General features: G+C 38.3%; 1 protein-coding gene across 2 annotated transcripts in view; it reads right to left on the bottom strand.

Moving 5' to 3' along the window:
• The window catches only part of LOC139765591 (protein tumorous imaginal discs, mitochondrial), a 40475-nt gene extending 24486 nt beyond the window's left edge, over positions 1-15989 (bottom strand). The window contains exons 1-7 of one of the 2 annotated variants that reach the window (XM_071693223.1): positions 15792-15989; positions 14590-14804; positions 13423-13665; positions 10887-11055; positions 8971-9102; positions 7105-7298; positions 3872-4085 (exon numbers count right to left, since the gene is read on the bottom strand). In XM_071693223.1, coding sequence (XP_071549324.1) covers positions 3872-4085; positions 7105-7298; positions 8971-9102; positions 10887-11055; positions 13423-13665; positions 14590-14804; positions 15792-15981 — 1357 coding nt within the window. In that variant the 5' untranslated portion in view covers positions 15982-15989. The remainder of the gene's footprint in view (positions 1-3871; positions 4086-7104; positions 7299-8970; positions 9103-10886; positions 11056-13422; positions 13666-14589; positions 14805-15791) is intronic. The other variant, XM_071693225.1, reaches the window with a different exon arrangement.
• Between the last annotated feature and the right edge of the window lie 437 nt (positions 15990-16426).

Raw genomic sequence — 16426 nt, 5'->3', positions numbered from 1 at the left:
GGTGATGGTTTGATCTTACTGAGAAGCTTTTCAATACTGAGATCCAGTGGTGTCTTACTAATGTACAATAAAGTGAATTACTCTGAAAAGAATTCAGTTCACGCAAAAACAATTAAAATAAATCTTTATCAACTTAACAATAACTTTACCTTTTGTGAAATTGCTTTCCTAGTATAAGAGTTTACTAACTTTTGATATGTATACATGATAATATTTTTCAACTGAAATCTTTTTTTCATATCTGTACATGTAAAATATTAATAAGTTGAGAGAAAACTTTACTTTACAATTATTTTTCAGTCAAGCACAATATTTTCAAAAGAAGCAAAGAATTAGACAAATAATATCAAGCAATCTTTGAGTAATATCAATTTATAACAGGCAACACATGTGAATGATCTAAATGTCATTTCCCACTTTATGTATGACTACATTCATCATCCCTATATTTATCTGGCGATTACATAAATTCCAACTTATGCCTTTAACATATGTCTAAATGGTGAGAGCTCCCATCTCATATCCTTCCACATTTTTTTTCATCCACACATTTTGCTTACTTTCTGTGACCAAAAACTTGCATTTTTCCTAGTCATTATCTCCACACATAACCATGTAATTCAAAAAAATGTACAAGCTGATGGTTTCAATGACATACAATGTTTTCCATGATTGCAAGCTTTCCACTTCATCAACCATACTAAGCCCTTTCATAAGAGTAAAAAAGGGTCACCCTACTCATTCAAAAGTACATCAACCTTAACAGGTTTGTCATTATCACACAGCATGATAAGAACAATCCTTCTTTTTGGCAACCTCTCCAAAACTTTCTGTAGCATCAAAGACATCAAGCATGGCTGTGTTCTGGCTTAATGGCAGTTAAAACTTTTCTTTGGAGCTACATATAATACTACTACTTATGGCCTAAGTCTGCAAATAGCATTACACTCCATATACATTCAAGAAATCTAATCTTGTCATATGAATTATCCCTGGTACTCTAAAATGCTTCAGAAGTGATGCAAGCCATCATCAGAGATTTCCCTCTAATGAGCATCTTTTTTTCAACAAAGATATGCTCTATCTCACTAATAACCAACTTAGACAAGCCGTCTGACTTGGTTTAACTATCAGCTCAGCAAAGACCAATTCAAAGCAACAAGTGCCTTAAAAATACCCATACATCAAGTCCAGGATTAATATCAACAACAGGTAACTCAATACGTGAGCAGATTTCAACCATCCTGGCAGCACAACCTCTAGGGATGTTATAAATGGAAACCTGAGATTATAAATATGATCTAAAAAGCTACTGATGCCTCTATACACCTAAGGGCCAGCATCTTTGACAATCAGGACATGAAACTATAAGCCAAAGTCCTAGTTAATCATGTTTTGTAGAATGTATAAATGGACAAAAGTACTGACCCCATACCAAAAACCTTAAAACATTCCAATGTGCATCGACTTTATTAAGATTAAAACCAACTCTGTAAAATCCAAACTGCTTTTCAGGGGAAGAGTTTCCACTTAAGAAAACAGGCCCAGCAGGATGGATCTCTAGCCCACAACATTAAGGCAAGCAGGTTCATGGTGACTGGCAAAAAAAATGGTAGTTTTAGAGAATGAAAAACTGTTTCTCTCTGAGGAAGTGTCCTGTGAGTTATGAGAGAATCTCCATGGATCTTTAGGGATTACGATCCTCTGGTAAAGTTTACGCCTTTAATGCTTCACAACTCACCCACACAGTGGATGCAGCAATGGTTTGATGGAACTCCCCACCTATCAATAGCCGTCAACTTCCAATGAAATCATCATGCCACCCACTGCCAGGCCACATAATTCTCCAGACCTCAAACATGTCAGATGTATTTTGATTCTTTAATTTTTCAGATACCGTATGGCTGTGGTCACATACCAGTGGAATGCTGGATTTGTGACCACTTGGCAGGGGCCATATATGAATGGAGTGGATCTGTAATGGACTTGGAAAAATAATTCAGAGTGCCCAGGTTGTTAAACTTTTCAAATGGTTCCTGTCAGGACAGCTTGAAGCCCTAACTGTTTGCCATGATGCAAGTTCCATCACTTATTCTCCTCCCCACTGCTCCCTCCACTTCTGACATATATATCCTCTAAGTCCATCTCTCTTCACTCATCCTTTCCATATACCCAAACCATTTCAGCCAACCCTTTCCATCTCCCATAATCATTCTCTGATTACTACCACTGTCATTCCTTACTAGATTAACCCTTCTCACACAGTATACTATTTTGCTTTGTCGCTGTCTCCCGCGTTAGCGAGGTAGCGCAAGGAAACAGATGAAAGAATGGCCCAACCCGCACACATACACATGTATATACATACACATCCACACACGCAAATATACATACCTATACATCTCAATGTACACATATATATACACACACAGACATATACATATATACACATGTACATAATTCATACTGTCTGCCTTTATTTGTTCCCATCGCCACATCGCCACACATGGAATAACAACCCCTCCCCCCTCATGTGTGCGAGGTAGCGCTAGGAAAAGACACCAAAGGCCCCATTCGTTCACACTCAGTCTCTAGCTGTCATGTAATAATGCACCGAAACCACAGCTCCCTTTCCACATCCAGGCCCCACACAACTTTCCATGGTTTACCCCAGACGCTTCACATGCCCTGGTTCAATCCAATGACAGCATGTCAACCCCGGTATACCACATCGTTCCAATTCACTCTTTCATCCCTCCTGCATGTTCAGGCCCCGATCACTCAAAATCTTTTTCACTCCATCTTTCCACCTCCAATTTGGTCTCCCACTAATTTCAAAACACCCTCTTCTGCTCTCTCAACCACACTCTTTTTATTTCCACACATCTCTCTTACCCTTACATTACTTACTCGATCAAACCACCTCACACCACATATTGTCCTCAAACAACTTGAGACATCAGAGCGAAACTAGTATACATTAAAATCTAATCCCCTCCAGAGACTAACTGGCATGGGAAGAGACAGACAAAAGACAGATTCATACATTATTTTACTTCAGGTATCTGTTCTGAGCTAGACACTAAAATCAAAAGTTACACTTACAACTGAGAGAGTTAGTTCAACTCATCAGAAATTGTTGCATGAGGAAAAATGAAAATTATGGTGGCATACCTATACATGAACCTTTGAAACCATCACATTTTCATTTCTACAGAAACATATAAGATTATCTTGAACAGGAACTTTACATCAATAATGATTTCTTTGTCACCAGAATATATAAAAACTAGTGAAATTCTATGCAAAAATCTAAGTGCACATGGCATTTTCAGTTTAATATACAAAAAAATACCATATCAACATATATACATTAACTTTTGTCAATCGAATATATTCATGGAAACAGAGGTAATTAATACTATGATCTAATTCAGTGTCTCATTTCCTATACTCAAAACATGTTGGCAGCTGAAAATGTTTTTTTTCAAATAATGGTCAACATTCAAATCTCAAACCACACACAAAATTTGAAAATTTTGCCCAAAGTTTCTGCTACTTTACCAAATAAACACACCACTTGCTTTCCTATTAGCAGTATATAAATCATGTTCACATTTAAACCATGGTGGACAAGTAAAATCTTTAAAAATTTAATTTTCAAACCACTTTTCACATAAAATATTCAAATCTTCACCTTCTCCACAGTTCATGAATTACAACAAAAATGCTTTAATTACAGAGGGGAAAATCCTGCATATTAGTTTTACTAACTCAAAAGAAAAAGTATTGCATATACAGCCTTCTGTTTGCACCAAAAAATGGAAGCTATAAAACATCTAAACTAATTAAATATTCTGCTTGTACTTACCATCTTTGGTGTATGTGATTCCATTTACCGTTCCTGGAGTGTCCATTTCCAACTCTGCTAATGCTGTCATCAGTGCCTTTTGTTCAGGGGACATTTTGGTTGGTATTCTTATTTTCACATGGACATAGTGATCCCCATAACCATAAGAGTTAACTCGCTTGATTCCTTTTCCATTTAAACGTATTCTGGAGTGTGACTGTGTGCCCTCAGGGATCTAAAGAAACAAGAAAATATCCATAAACATCACAATCTAAGTAAAGTTATATAAAACTTCCCTTAGCTGATTGCTAGCAGGACTATCTAAAGAGATGTTTATTGCTAAAAGTAAGAATATTCAAGCACCAAAATCCTAGTAACAGAGATTTCAGGTACCTACCTGGGGTACTACAAAAAAGAAGCTTCAAAAGGAAGTCTATGCTCATCCCTAAAATGATTGTTCTACCTACGGAATGTACTACACAAAACATTTTTACGAAAAGTTAACTTTAGCATGAAATATGATTACAATCTAAAAATATGACATTCCAAGATTTTGAGTGATTGGGGCCTGAACATACAGGAGGGTGAGTGGCAGGCAAGGAATAGAGAATTGGAACAATGTGGTATACCAGGGTTGATGTGCTGTCAATGGACTGAAACAGGGCATATGAAACGTCTAGGGTAAACTACAGAAAAGTCTGTAGGGCCTGGATATGGATAGGAAGCTGTGGTTTCAGTGCATTACATATGACAGCTAGAGACTGAGTGTAAACGAAAGTGGCCTTTTTTGACAGTTTTCCTGGCACTACCTCACTGAAGCAGGGGGTAGTGATGTTGTTTCCTGTTTTTTTTTTTTTTTTTTTTTCCAAAAGAAGGAACAGAGAAGAGGTCCAGGAGAGGATATTCCCTCAAAGGCCCAGTCCTCTGTTCTTAACGCTACCTCGCTATCGCGGGAAATAGCGAATAGTATGAAAAAAAAAAAAAAATCTGTGTATGTGTATGCATATGTGTATATGTTGATATGTATATGTATGTGCCACTGTACAAAGGCAAAGGGGATAAGAGTGAGTGCTCAAATTTCAGAGGTATAAGTTTGTTGAGTATTCCTGGTAAATTATATGGGAGGAAATTGATTGAGAGGGTGAAGGCATGTACAGAGCATCAGATTGGGGAAGAGCAGTGTGATTTCAGAAGTGGTAGAGGATGTGTGGATCAGGTGTTTGCTTTGAAGAATGTATGTGTGGAATACTTAGAAAAGCAAATGGATTTGTATGTAGCATTTATGGATCTGGAGAAGGCATATGATAGAGTTGATAGAGATGCTCTGTGGAAGGTATTAAGAATATATGGTGTGGAAGGCAAGTTTTTAGAAGCAGTGAAAAGTTTTTATCGAGGTTGTACGGCATGTGTACGTGTAGGAAGAGAGGAAAGTGATTGGTTCTCAGTGAATGTAGGTTTGTGGCAGGGGTGTGTGATGTCTCCATGGTTGTTTAATTTGTTTATGGATGGGGTTGTTAGGGAGGTGAATGCAAGAGTTTTGGAAAGAGGGGCAAGTATGAAGTCTGTTGGGGATGAGAGAGCTTGGGAAGTGAGTCAGTTGTTGTTCGCTAATGATACAGCGCTGGTGGCTGATTCATGTGTGAAACTGCAGAAGCTGGTGACTGAGTTTGGTAAAGTGTGTGAAAGAAGAAAGTTAAGAGTAAATGTGAATAAGAGCAAGGTTATTAGGTACAGTAGGGTTGAGGGTCAAGTCAATTGGGAGGTAAGTTTGAATGGAGAAAAACTGGAGGAAGTAAAGTGTTTTAGATATCTGGGAGTGGATCTGGCAGCGGATGGAACCATGGAAGCGGAAGTGGATCATAGGGTGGGGGAGGGGGCGAAAATTCTAGGAGCCTTGAAGAATGTGTGGAAGTCGAGAACATTATCTCGGAAAGCAAAAATGGGTATGTTTGAAGGAATAGTGGTTCCAACAATTTTGTATGGTTGCGAGGCGTGGGCTATGGATAAAGTTGTGCGCAGGAGGATGGATGTGCTGGAAATGAGATGTTTGAGGACAATGTGTGGTGTGAGGTGGTTTGATCGAGTAAGTAACGTAAGGGTAAGAGAGATGTGTGGAAATAAAAAGAGCGTGGTTGAGAGAGCAGAAGAGGGTGTTTTGAAATGGTTTGGGCACATGGAGAGAATGAGTGAGGAAAGATTGACCAAGAGGATATATGTGTTGGAGGTGGAGGGAACGAGGAGAAGTGGGAGACCAAATTGGAGGTGGAAAGATGGAGTGAAAAAGATTTTGTGTGATTGGGGCCTGAACATGCAGGAGGGTGAAAGGAGGGCAAGGAATAGAGTGAATTGGATTGATGTGGTATACCGGGGTTGACGTGCTGTCAGTGGATTGAATCAGGGCATGTGCAGCGTCTGGGGTAAACCATGGAAAGATGTGTAGGTATGTATATTTGCGTGAGTGGACGTATGTATATACATGTGTATGGGGGTGGGTTGGGCCATTTCTTTCGTCTGTTTCCTTGCGCTACCTCGCAAAGAACACATAAGAATATGTGTTTTTATAGTAGATATTCCTCGAAACTACTTACAACTTTGCAAGATTACATCATCATTATAAGTGATCGCAATTTTCCACATTAGCAAGGTAGCGCCAGGAAACAGACAAAGAAAGACCCATCCACTCATATACACATATATACACATAAACACACATACATGTACATATGCATATATAAACATGTGCATATTCATACTTGCTTGCCTTCATCCATTCCTGGCACCAACCCACCCAAAATAAACAGCATCGCCATCCCCTACGTCAGTGAGGTAGCACCAGGAAAACAGACAAAAAAGGCCACATTCATTCACACTCGGTCTCTAATTGTCATGTGCTATGCACCAAAACCACAGCTCCCTATCCACATTCTGACCCTACAGACCTTTCCATGGTTTACCCCAAACATTTCACATGCCAGGGTCATAACTTCAGGTTACATAGTATAGCAGAAACTAAGCACCAGTCTACAAAACAGAAGATAAACTATGAAGGTTCAAAGAAAGCAATCAAGGGTAAGTATAATAAATAAATATGTGATGAGATTTCCTAGAATTGTTGCAATGAAGGTAATTCCATGTTAGTTTATCAGTCACACCATATCCCACCAACTCAGTCCCTGTGCATCACTTCAGTTGCCTTTTAGGTCCACAATTGCTATACCCATACAATCTCTTAGAGTACACCAAGATATAATTACCTGTAATGTGATATCCTCATAAATGCCTTGTATTCTTGTTGCCCCCCCAAGAGCAGCTTGGGCTAAAGAGACTGTTACATCTGTGTGGACATCAGCACCATCACGCTGAAAATAGTCACTCTTGCTTACGTTGATTCGTACAAAAACTTCTTTTCTTCCTACTGTCATTCTTAAGGTCTGTCCATCTTCCACACCTTCATGAAAATAAAGATACGATTATTTCTTTAGCTTGTAATATGGATATGACAGTTACAACTTTCCTTTGATATGCATAATCTCACTCAAGCACACTGTATATCTTAACAATAGCTTCAGACAATATCCAGTGGGGACTGGGGAGAAAGAATAGTAGACACAAATGTCTCCTGCATGTCTCATAAGGTGACTTTGAGGGGCAGGGCTGGAAATCCAACCATCCTGCATTATTACTTTCCAAAAGAAGGAACAGAGGAAGGAGCCAAGAGATAAATTTTCCTCTAAGGCTCAGTTGTGTGTTCCTGGTACTTTCTTGTTAAAGCAGGAAATGGTAAACAACTGCTACAAAAATAAAGAAACTTTAAAAAACATGAGGGACATTTCAATAATGCATAGAAAGCACTACGAAAGATGAAGTGAGTCCCCACAAATATTCACCATCATCCTCTTCACCCTGGATAGACATGAATCCAACCTGCAACCTTCCATAACCGTGAATGGTAAAACAGTTTCCACGCAATAAGATTCCAACTGTTTTGGGCATTATGTACAACAAACATAACATTCTCTTCCCACACCCCAAACATCAACACAAAGACCATAAAGAAAATAAGGGTCCTCAAAGCATTTTCCAGTACCAGTTTTGGACATGAAAAAGTGGCCCTTGTTCTTCTCTCCAAGTAATCAACCTGTTTCCTCTAAACTATGACTCATCTGCCTAGTCATTTCCCCTGTCAAAGACAAATATAACAAAGCTGCAGAGCACACTGATGGCTGCCTTGGAATCTCAAAATTCAACACCTACACAATGAAAACAAAAGTATTTCCAATACATATCTCACTTCAATATGCTTGAAACTCAGTTCTTAATAACAGGATTAGAACCCTCCTTTCTAAACCACTTAATAACCAGTTATCAACCCCAAAGTAGACTCCTACTAGAAATAAAATGCTAACAACAAATTTCAACAATCCATGCCTGCAGTTAGCCCCCATTCCCTAGTGAGCATGGCATAACATTAAACAAAACATATGGCCACTGTAATAACACCCTAAACAATGGCCCTCCCAAGCTAGCATTCAACTCTACCCCACCATACATAATCCAGCTAAAACTACACTCCCCAGGAATGCAAGAGCTACTTTATCTCTTCAGCATTCTAGCAACCAACTGTCTCTCCAGCTCTACAAATACTATTTCAACATATCACAGGACCCTACAGACCCAAGATAAAACTTACTAAACACAATGAACATTTACTCCTTAACTGTGCTACACACACACACACACACACACACCCCACAAACATAAGCTAAATATTACCACCCTCCTTAAACTGTGGTCCCACTATGTGAATGTGACCAGCTTCCCAAGTGCTGCAGGAGCCCTACAGAAAGGATCCTGAGGTAAGAAAGTTGTGTAATACAGTGTGCCAGTATACCAAACACATAAAAAAGGTGAAATGCACATTTAACATCTGGATGTAGGTGAGGGCCTGTGATGAGGCATTAAATTTAGGGCGAGAGACAGAGACCAGGCCCAGGCAACCCCAATGTCAGGTACTGGTTTTGTATTATGACAGCTGGAGAATGGATGTGTAAATAAGTATATGAGAGTCACTTTCAAAAAAGATATGTATCGACAACCATTTCCTTATCATCAGTACATACCTGCAGGAACAGGAACTGTGACTGCCTTCCTCTGTACAGTCTGACCTTTACCCTCACACTCTGAGCACGGGTATTTAATATGCATCCGTGTCCCGTGACAGTAACGACATGTCTGACGCATCACAAATGGACCTGTAGAATGGCTATCAATAGTGAATTCTGGAAAATCATATGCACTAATCAACTATTTCATGAAAGTGAATCTTCTTTTTAGGGAAATCTATCAAAACAGTAAATGGATATGAAATAATAATAAATATTAATATTAATGAATCACAAATTGCCACAACTGCTCACAGGCTTATAACCTATGCAGCCCAAGAACATATACTAAGAAGTTGACAAGGGTTTCATGTTCCTACAATGTCACTATTTTTTTTCACTGGTACATAAAAAAGAGAGAGAGAGATGTACAAACTTAAAGATGAAGGACTACCCACAAATGTTAAGTGGTCAAGTCACTTAGATCTTGAATGACCTATAACTCTTCCTAGAGAGGACATATGACTAACAGTAGCTGCTTCAAACTGTATAACAAATTTCAGCAGATTTACAGAATATGTAGTAGGTAGTGGCTGGTTAGCAGCCAACAACCAAGGAGGTATATTACCAATGCTACCCGCCTGGGTATCAGGAGGGTTAGTAATGGCTGTGTGGTGAGCCAGCAGTTCAGTGGGTGTCAAGTTGCACTCTCTGACTCATGTTGCTGTCATTTTTTCTGCCTCACCCACAAGTAGACTACTGGCATTCTGTTCCCAAACATGTAATCTCTCCTTGTCATACATAACACTTAACTCACACAGCTCCTTCCTCTTAAGATTTTCTTGTGGTGAGCACTTGTGTTAGCCCCGTCGTTTAGCAAAATGGTAGGAGCAATAGATAGGATTAATAGGTAAGAACATTTAGGTAGGAGCATTACATAAAACATTACATAGCAGTAGCAGGTAGGAACATTAGGTAGAAGTAGTCAGTCAGACCATTAGGTAGGAGACTTGCCCTCTCCCAGTAGCCTGTTTAGGATGAGGAACAAAAGGATATGAATCAGCACTGGAGTTCACTAATTATGGAGACTCTATTGCCATGGCAATCCCCTTCAGGGAGTTTCAGAATGGAATAGGCATCAGAAATATAGACAAATAAATAGTTTACAGAATATGTGATAAATGGAAGAGGTCTAAAAACAGCACAGCTCAAAAATCTGGTGAATCAACTAAAAGCACCTAATCAATCTATCTATCTATCTATCTATCTATCTATCTATCTACCTATACCTCTGATGCCTGTTCCCACCTGCGACTCCCTCAAATGGGTGGCCACAGCAATAGTCTCCCTAACTCTTGAACTCCAGTGCCTCTTCTTAGCTTTTAGTGCCTGCCTCATCCTTAACGAAAGTATAAATCAACAAGAGCTCCTTCAATGTTTGAAAACATGACTCTTGAATAAATAAAAAAATCATAGGAACATGGAAAGATGTGGAAAAGAAAATTCCACAGTTTTGCTGTTCAAGGAGAGGAGGTATCACAGGTCAATCCTTGTGAAGCCAGTCTCCACACAGAAACCATGAGAAACAGCAGCCAGATGTGTTCTATGGGTTCATGCCTTAGTGGCAGTGACACATGCATACAACTCATGAAAGCAAACACTAAACATGAATTTGAGATGTGTCATAATAGAGAATGTTCAAGAGGAGGAGGGGCCCCACAAGTATAAAACTTCCTCCTCATACAGCATAAATACATAATTACAAGTATGTAATTACATCAGCAGGTCTTCCAAATAATAATTCTAACAGCAGGTAGAAGTCTTCCTGGCATATAAGAGAAATAAAATTTCACCATAAACAATAGTCAGAGAAGATGAGCTCAAACAGATGGATAAAGACAGATACAAGAAAACAATATGAAAATCGTTCTTACCTGTGGTGATAGTTTCCATGCCTGTACCATTACAATACTGGCAACGAGTAGCTTTTGTTCCTGGTTCACATCTGTTCCCTGAACATTTTGGACAAACATCTACAGTGTTAATGGAGATATCTTTATTGATTCCTCGAGCTGCTTGAGAGAAGGTTAAGTTGAGGGCAATCTGCTGGGACAAAACAAAACCTTATATGGTTTACAGGAGGGAGGAAGAAAGGAAGAAAAAGGAGGAAGGAGAAAGGAAAAGGAAGAGCAGAGGGAGGATCTTGCGCTTACATTTATTTTTATTACCTTCCTCCTCTTCACATCATCATGTTACCCTGCTATTCCATACAAGTCATCTGATTTAACAAAACGAATAGTAATACTATGGCAACATAGTATAACTCTCGACAATGATACCCCAAAGAAAGTAATCCTCAGTAAATAATAATAGCATCTGCTGATGGTAATATCAAACATAAAGACTGGGGAATGTTTGGCAGCAATGTACAGATATGAGGAAAACACATGGCATTGTTATCAATCAAAGGGTATATGTTCCATGATACTAAACAAATGCAAGAGAAATCTTTTCTTTCATAACTGTTTGCCATTTCCTGAATTTGTGGGGTAGCTCCACGAATAGATGAAGGAAAGGCCTCATTCACTGACACAGATGTAAACAGTGGAAATATCGACCAATATTGTGTACCTGAGGGACTGTTTGATACTCTGAATGATTACTTTACAAGAAAAACAATCCAAGCAAACCTTACCTAAACTGATAGAGGAGGGCTGTACTGATTGGGAAAAATGTGAGATACTGTACAAGTAAGGGAAACACTTAAAAATCAACAGAATCTATGAAAACCTTACCTAATCTCACCTAGAAAGCTAAAATTACTATATCTCTGATGTCATTTGAAACAACCATTACAGATATTTTCTGTGGTACCCATACACTGGAACCTTACCAAATTCTAAAATATCAAAACTTTTATTATCAATCAGCCAACTTCAACTGACTATGAGTATGGAAGAACTGGCAAAATCATCTGGAATTGCATTCCATCCATATGTACATACAAAGGTGAAATAATGATTATTATACTTATGTTATACTTAACCGCTGTCTACCGCATCAGCGAGGTAGCAAAAGGAAACAGACAAGGAATGGCCCAGACCACTCACATATACATGTATATACATAAATGCCCACACATGCACATATACATACACAAACATATACATATATACACATGCACATATCCATACTCGCTGCCTTCATCCATTCCCGTAGCCACCCCGCCACACACGAAACAGCATTCCCTCTCCCTCCAGCGAGGCAGCGCCAGGAACAGACAAAAAAGGCCACATTCGTTCACACTCAGTCTCTAGCTGTCATGTGTAATGCACTGAAACGAAACCTCCCTTTCCACATCCAAGCCCCACAGACCTTTCCATGGTTTACCCCATATGCTTCACATGCCCTGGTTCAATCCAATGACAGCATGTTGACCCCAGTATACCACAAAGTTCCAATTCACTCTATTCCTTGTACAACTTTCACCCTCCTGTATGTTCCGGCCTGATTGCTCAAAATCTTTTTCACTCCATAATTCCACCTCCAATTTGGTCTCCTTCTACTTCTTCCTTTCACCTCGGATACATATATCCTCTTTGTCAATCTTTCCTCACTCTTTCTCTCCATGTGTCCAAACCATTTCAACACACCCTCTTCTACTCTCTCAACCACACTCTTCTCATTACCACACATCTCTATTACCCTTTCATTACTTACTCGATAAAACCACCTCACACCACATACTGTCCTCAAACACTTCATTTCCAACACATCCACCCTCTTCCACCCAAACCCATCTATAGCCCATGCCTCGCAACCATATAACATTGATGAAATACTGATATCCAAGTAATTACTAAAATCACATACTAGAATGAGTAAAACTTACTTTTTTCAGCATAAATCAAGCAGTATAACTGCTGAGGAAAACAGGAAAATAAGTTTGTATTTATATGCCATGATACATTCCTACAAGTAGGTTATAAACCTTCAATCATTTTCATCCGCCATCATTGTGAGACACATAAAGGATACTGGGTATTTCATAAGACAAAATAGTAATATGAATTTGGTCCATCAATTCAATTTTCAACACTTATGAACAGATTACCAATGATATACCCAATCCATCATATTTCCTTTTATTAAGGACATATCAACTACTATGCTTTACTGAACCTTCTTTTTATCTGTACTTTACAGATACTCTAAAGTAAATCACCAGCCTTCAACAATGATAAAGCAAACATTCCAAGTATCCATTAACAATGAATCATTTTCTTCCCCCCAAAAAATCAGAATATTATCAACTTCATTATTATCATCATCATACTTAGTCACTGTCCCCTGCATTAGCAAGGTAAGGCAAGGAAACAGACGAAAGAATGGCCCAACCCACCCACATAAATATGTATATACATAAACTTCATATTTTCAATAATGAATTAACCTAAGCTGATTACATGCCTCCTGAGCAGAACCAAAGCCAAATGCAGACTCGGCAAAGTCATGGTCTCCCATGTCCATTCCAGCTCTACGGAAGTCACCAAATATCTTCTTGAAAAGTTCCTCTGGGTCAATTGTGGTCTGGTAGCTCCACCCAGACTGGAATGGATTTCCTGCACTGCCCATACCACCTGCTCTGCCCATCTGTTCTGCTGTGTGTCCCAGAGTGTCATACTGTCTGCGCTTCTCCTCATCCCCTAAAACCTGCAAAAAAAAATCTTAAAATGATTCTACCATCTCATTTGGTAATAACCAGAGGAATCTTATCAGTTCAAAGCTCTCTTAAAGTCACTATGATCAAGGAATGCAAAATATCTCCCTTATACATTAGCAAAAACACAAAAATTACCAAAAAGTTACTTTTACATATCTCACCATCTAGTTGTATTCTACTGAGTAGCCTTTCAAGAATTTCTTTTTCTTGCCCAAATATGGTACCAGATAAGGTTGTGATGGCATTAAGTTTGTGTGGTGATTATGTGTTGATGTTTCTGAATGGGGAATGAATGCCATCTGTGTATCATATGTGATGCCAAGAATAGTTGGCATCTTATTCATGGGAAAGAATGTTTATACAAGGTGACTAAAAGGTGTGAGCTGAATTTGTGTCTAACTGGAGATAAAAGGGTGAATTAAGACTTCTACAGAGGTGTGGATGTTTTGTTCATGATGAGCCATTATTCCTCTTGTGTACTGTAGTGCTGAAAGTTTTTTTTTTTTTTTGCTACTTTGGTTTTGGGGTGGTGTGGTGTGATTATGAAGTAATCTGCATATGAAAGGACCCTCATGTTATGGGTTACTGGAGATAATGGTTGATCATGCAAGAGGAGACAGAAGAGGCCTGGAGAAAGAACTGCTCCTTAGAAACTCCACAGTAGATTATAAATGTTTTCAATATCTTAGAAACTCCACAGTAGATTATAAATGTTTTCAATATCTTAGAAACTCCACAGTTGATTATAAATGTTTTCAATATCTTTGTATGATAATATATTTTTGTTTCACAAACATAAAATGAACATAAAATTTATGAATGCTGAAGGGTACACAAGCAATATTACTTTACTACTGTATTAAGCAACAAATTCTTTCTTGTAAGCCTAATTATAGAAAGAATATTTATTTTACCTCATAAGCTTCTGATACTTCAGTGAACTTTTTCTGTGCTGCAGGATCATCTTTGTTGACATCTGGGTGGTGCTTTTTTGCTAGCTGGTAGTAAGCCTTCTTAATATCCTTATTAGAGGCATTACGAGGAACCCCAAGAACTTCATAATAATCCCGCTGCTGAGGGTTTGAAGACGTGTGGAACTGTAAACTATGCACTGGTCTTATTAACCTACCTGTAAATAGAATATCAACAAATCTATAATATATTTTGTGGAATGTTACTTCCTAACCTTAATAGTCAGTGTGAAAAATAGAGAACAAATTTCTTTCTTCAATACACTGAACAAATGAACATCCTGCACATTTTGAGGGAGACATAAGGTAAAAAAAAAAACTAGAACATAATTACAGCATTAACCACAATATGAGGGAGACATAAAGTAAGAAAAACTAGAACATAATCATAGCATTAATCACCGAAATATTTCATCTAATATTTTACAATAGATACCACTATAAGTCAATTAACTGCATATCAGAAAAAGCTTAATACTCTCATCTTTTTGAACCCTAAATAGCAGACTACTATCTATATGTAGCCATACACATGACATGAGCCATAAAACATCATCAGCTGTTGACGTATAATGCCACAAGGAAGGATGTCAGGTTCATGGGGGCTGGGGTAATTATTAACTAAGTTAATATAATTGTCAACTCCTGTGGGGGAAGGGATGGATTGGAGTCAGAGTTTTTTTCTGGGTTCTGATCATTTTTCTCAATAGGTTTTGTTAATTTCTAGAAATGTCTCACATACTTCGATGTTATTCCCCAGTTAACCTGACGTTCACAAATATTAACATTTATCATTTATTTCTTTACGTGTCAATAAAGCTGCATTTCAAACATCACCGGTCTAAAGGGCTTCTATGAAGTAAACAGGACAACAGATTCTGTTTAGGTTGTTTTTAAGCTTAGAGGCGAACATTAATGTTACTCTCTTACTACAACCATTAACGAGCAAGACCCATGTGATCAACTACCATACTATGGTTTCCCTCAAACAAAAACGAACTTCTGCATCTTTCTTTTCTGTTAATTACAAAGCTCGTAATACGAATTAATATCATGGGTGAAATTAATAAATTTTTAACCTCGTAAAAGTGACTTACGTAAGAAAGCAGACGACGTAATAACTACCGCTCCTGCTCGACACTTACCCTTATCCCACAGTTCTGACAGCAGTTTTAAGCGACCGATTTTTGGTGAGGATTGACAACAGAGGTAAAGGCTGACGGTACTCGTCCTAAATAATCTGATGTGATGTGTAATGGAGGAACTGCGGTGGAAGGTCTTCACAACGGATAGCCGCCGCAGTCCCATGCTGGCGGCCATGTTGTTTGCAACCATCAGCTGGTCCTCTTCATATCATTTCCAGAGTTTTACTCTCACAATTATATAGTTTCAAAATCATTATCATGATAATGTAAGGGTATTTTTTTGAGTTAATAAACCATAAACTGATTTATATATAAACGACACTGGTCATAATTTTTTTTTATCATTTACCAATATATTAATACGAAAATACTTAGCATCATCTAGCATAAAAATCAACATTCAGTCACTGAGGATCATTATGAATTTGATGTGATAGTTTTCGGTATAACCACAAACTCAAAATTGCTAGAAATGATATATATATTTTCTAAAAAGCTTGCACTCGAACAGCCAGCGATCATCACTAGCTAAGTTCTGTATTAACGAATTAATATTTGTCAACATTTATGATGACTATGTAAAGGAGAGAGAGAGAGACTTCAAATAAACAGGAAGAGGGGCTAGTGAATAGCCT

Source organism: Panulirus ornatus, chromosome 55 (genome assembly GCF_036320965.1).
Source record: "Panulirus ornatus isolate Po-2019 chromosome 55, ASM3632096v1, whole genome shotgun sequence".
NCBI lineage: Eukaryota > Metazoa > Arthropoda > Malacostraca > Decapoda > Palinuridae > Panulirus > Panulirus ornatus.
Note: the sequence above shows the minus strand (reverse complement) of the source record. Positions and strands in the feature narration are given on the sequence as shown.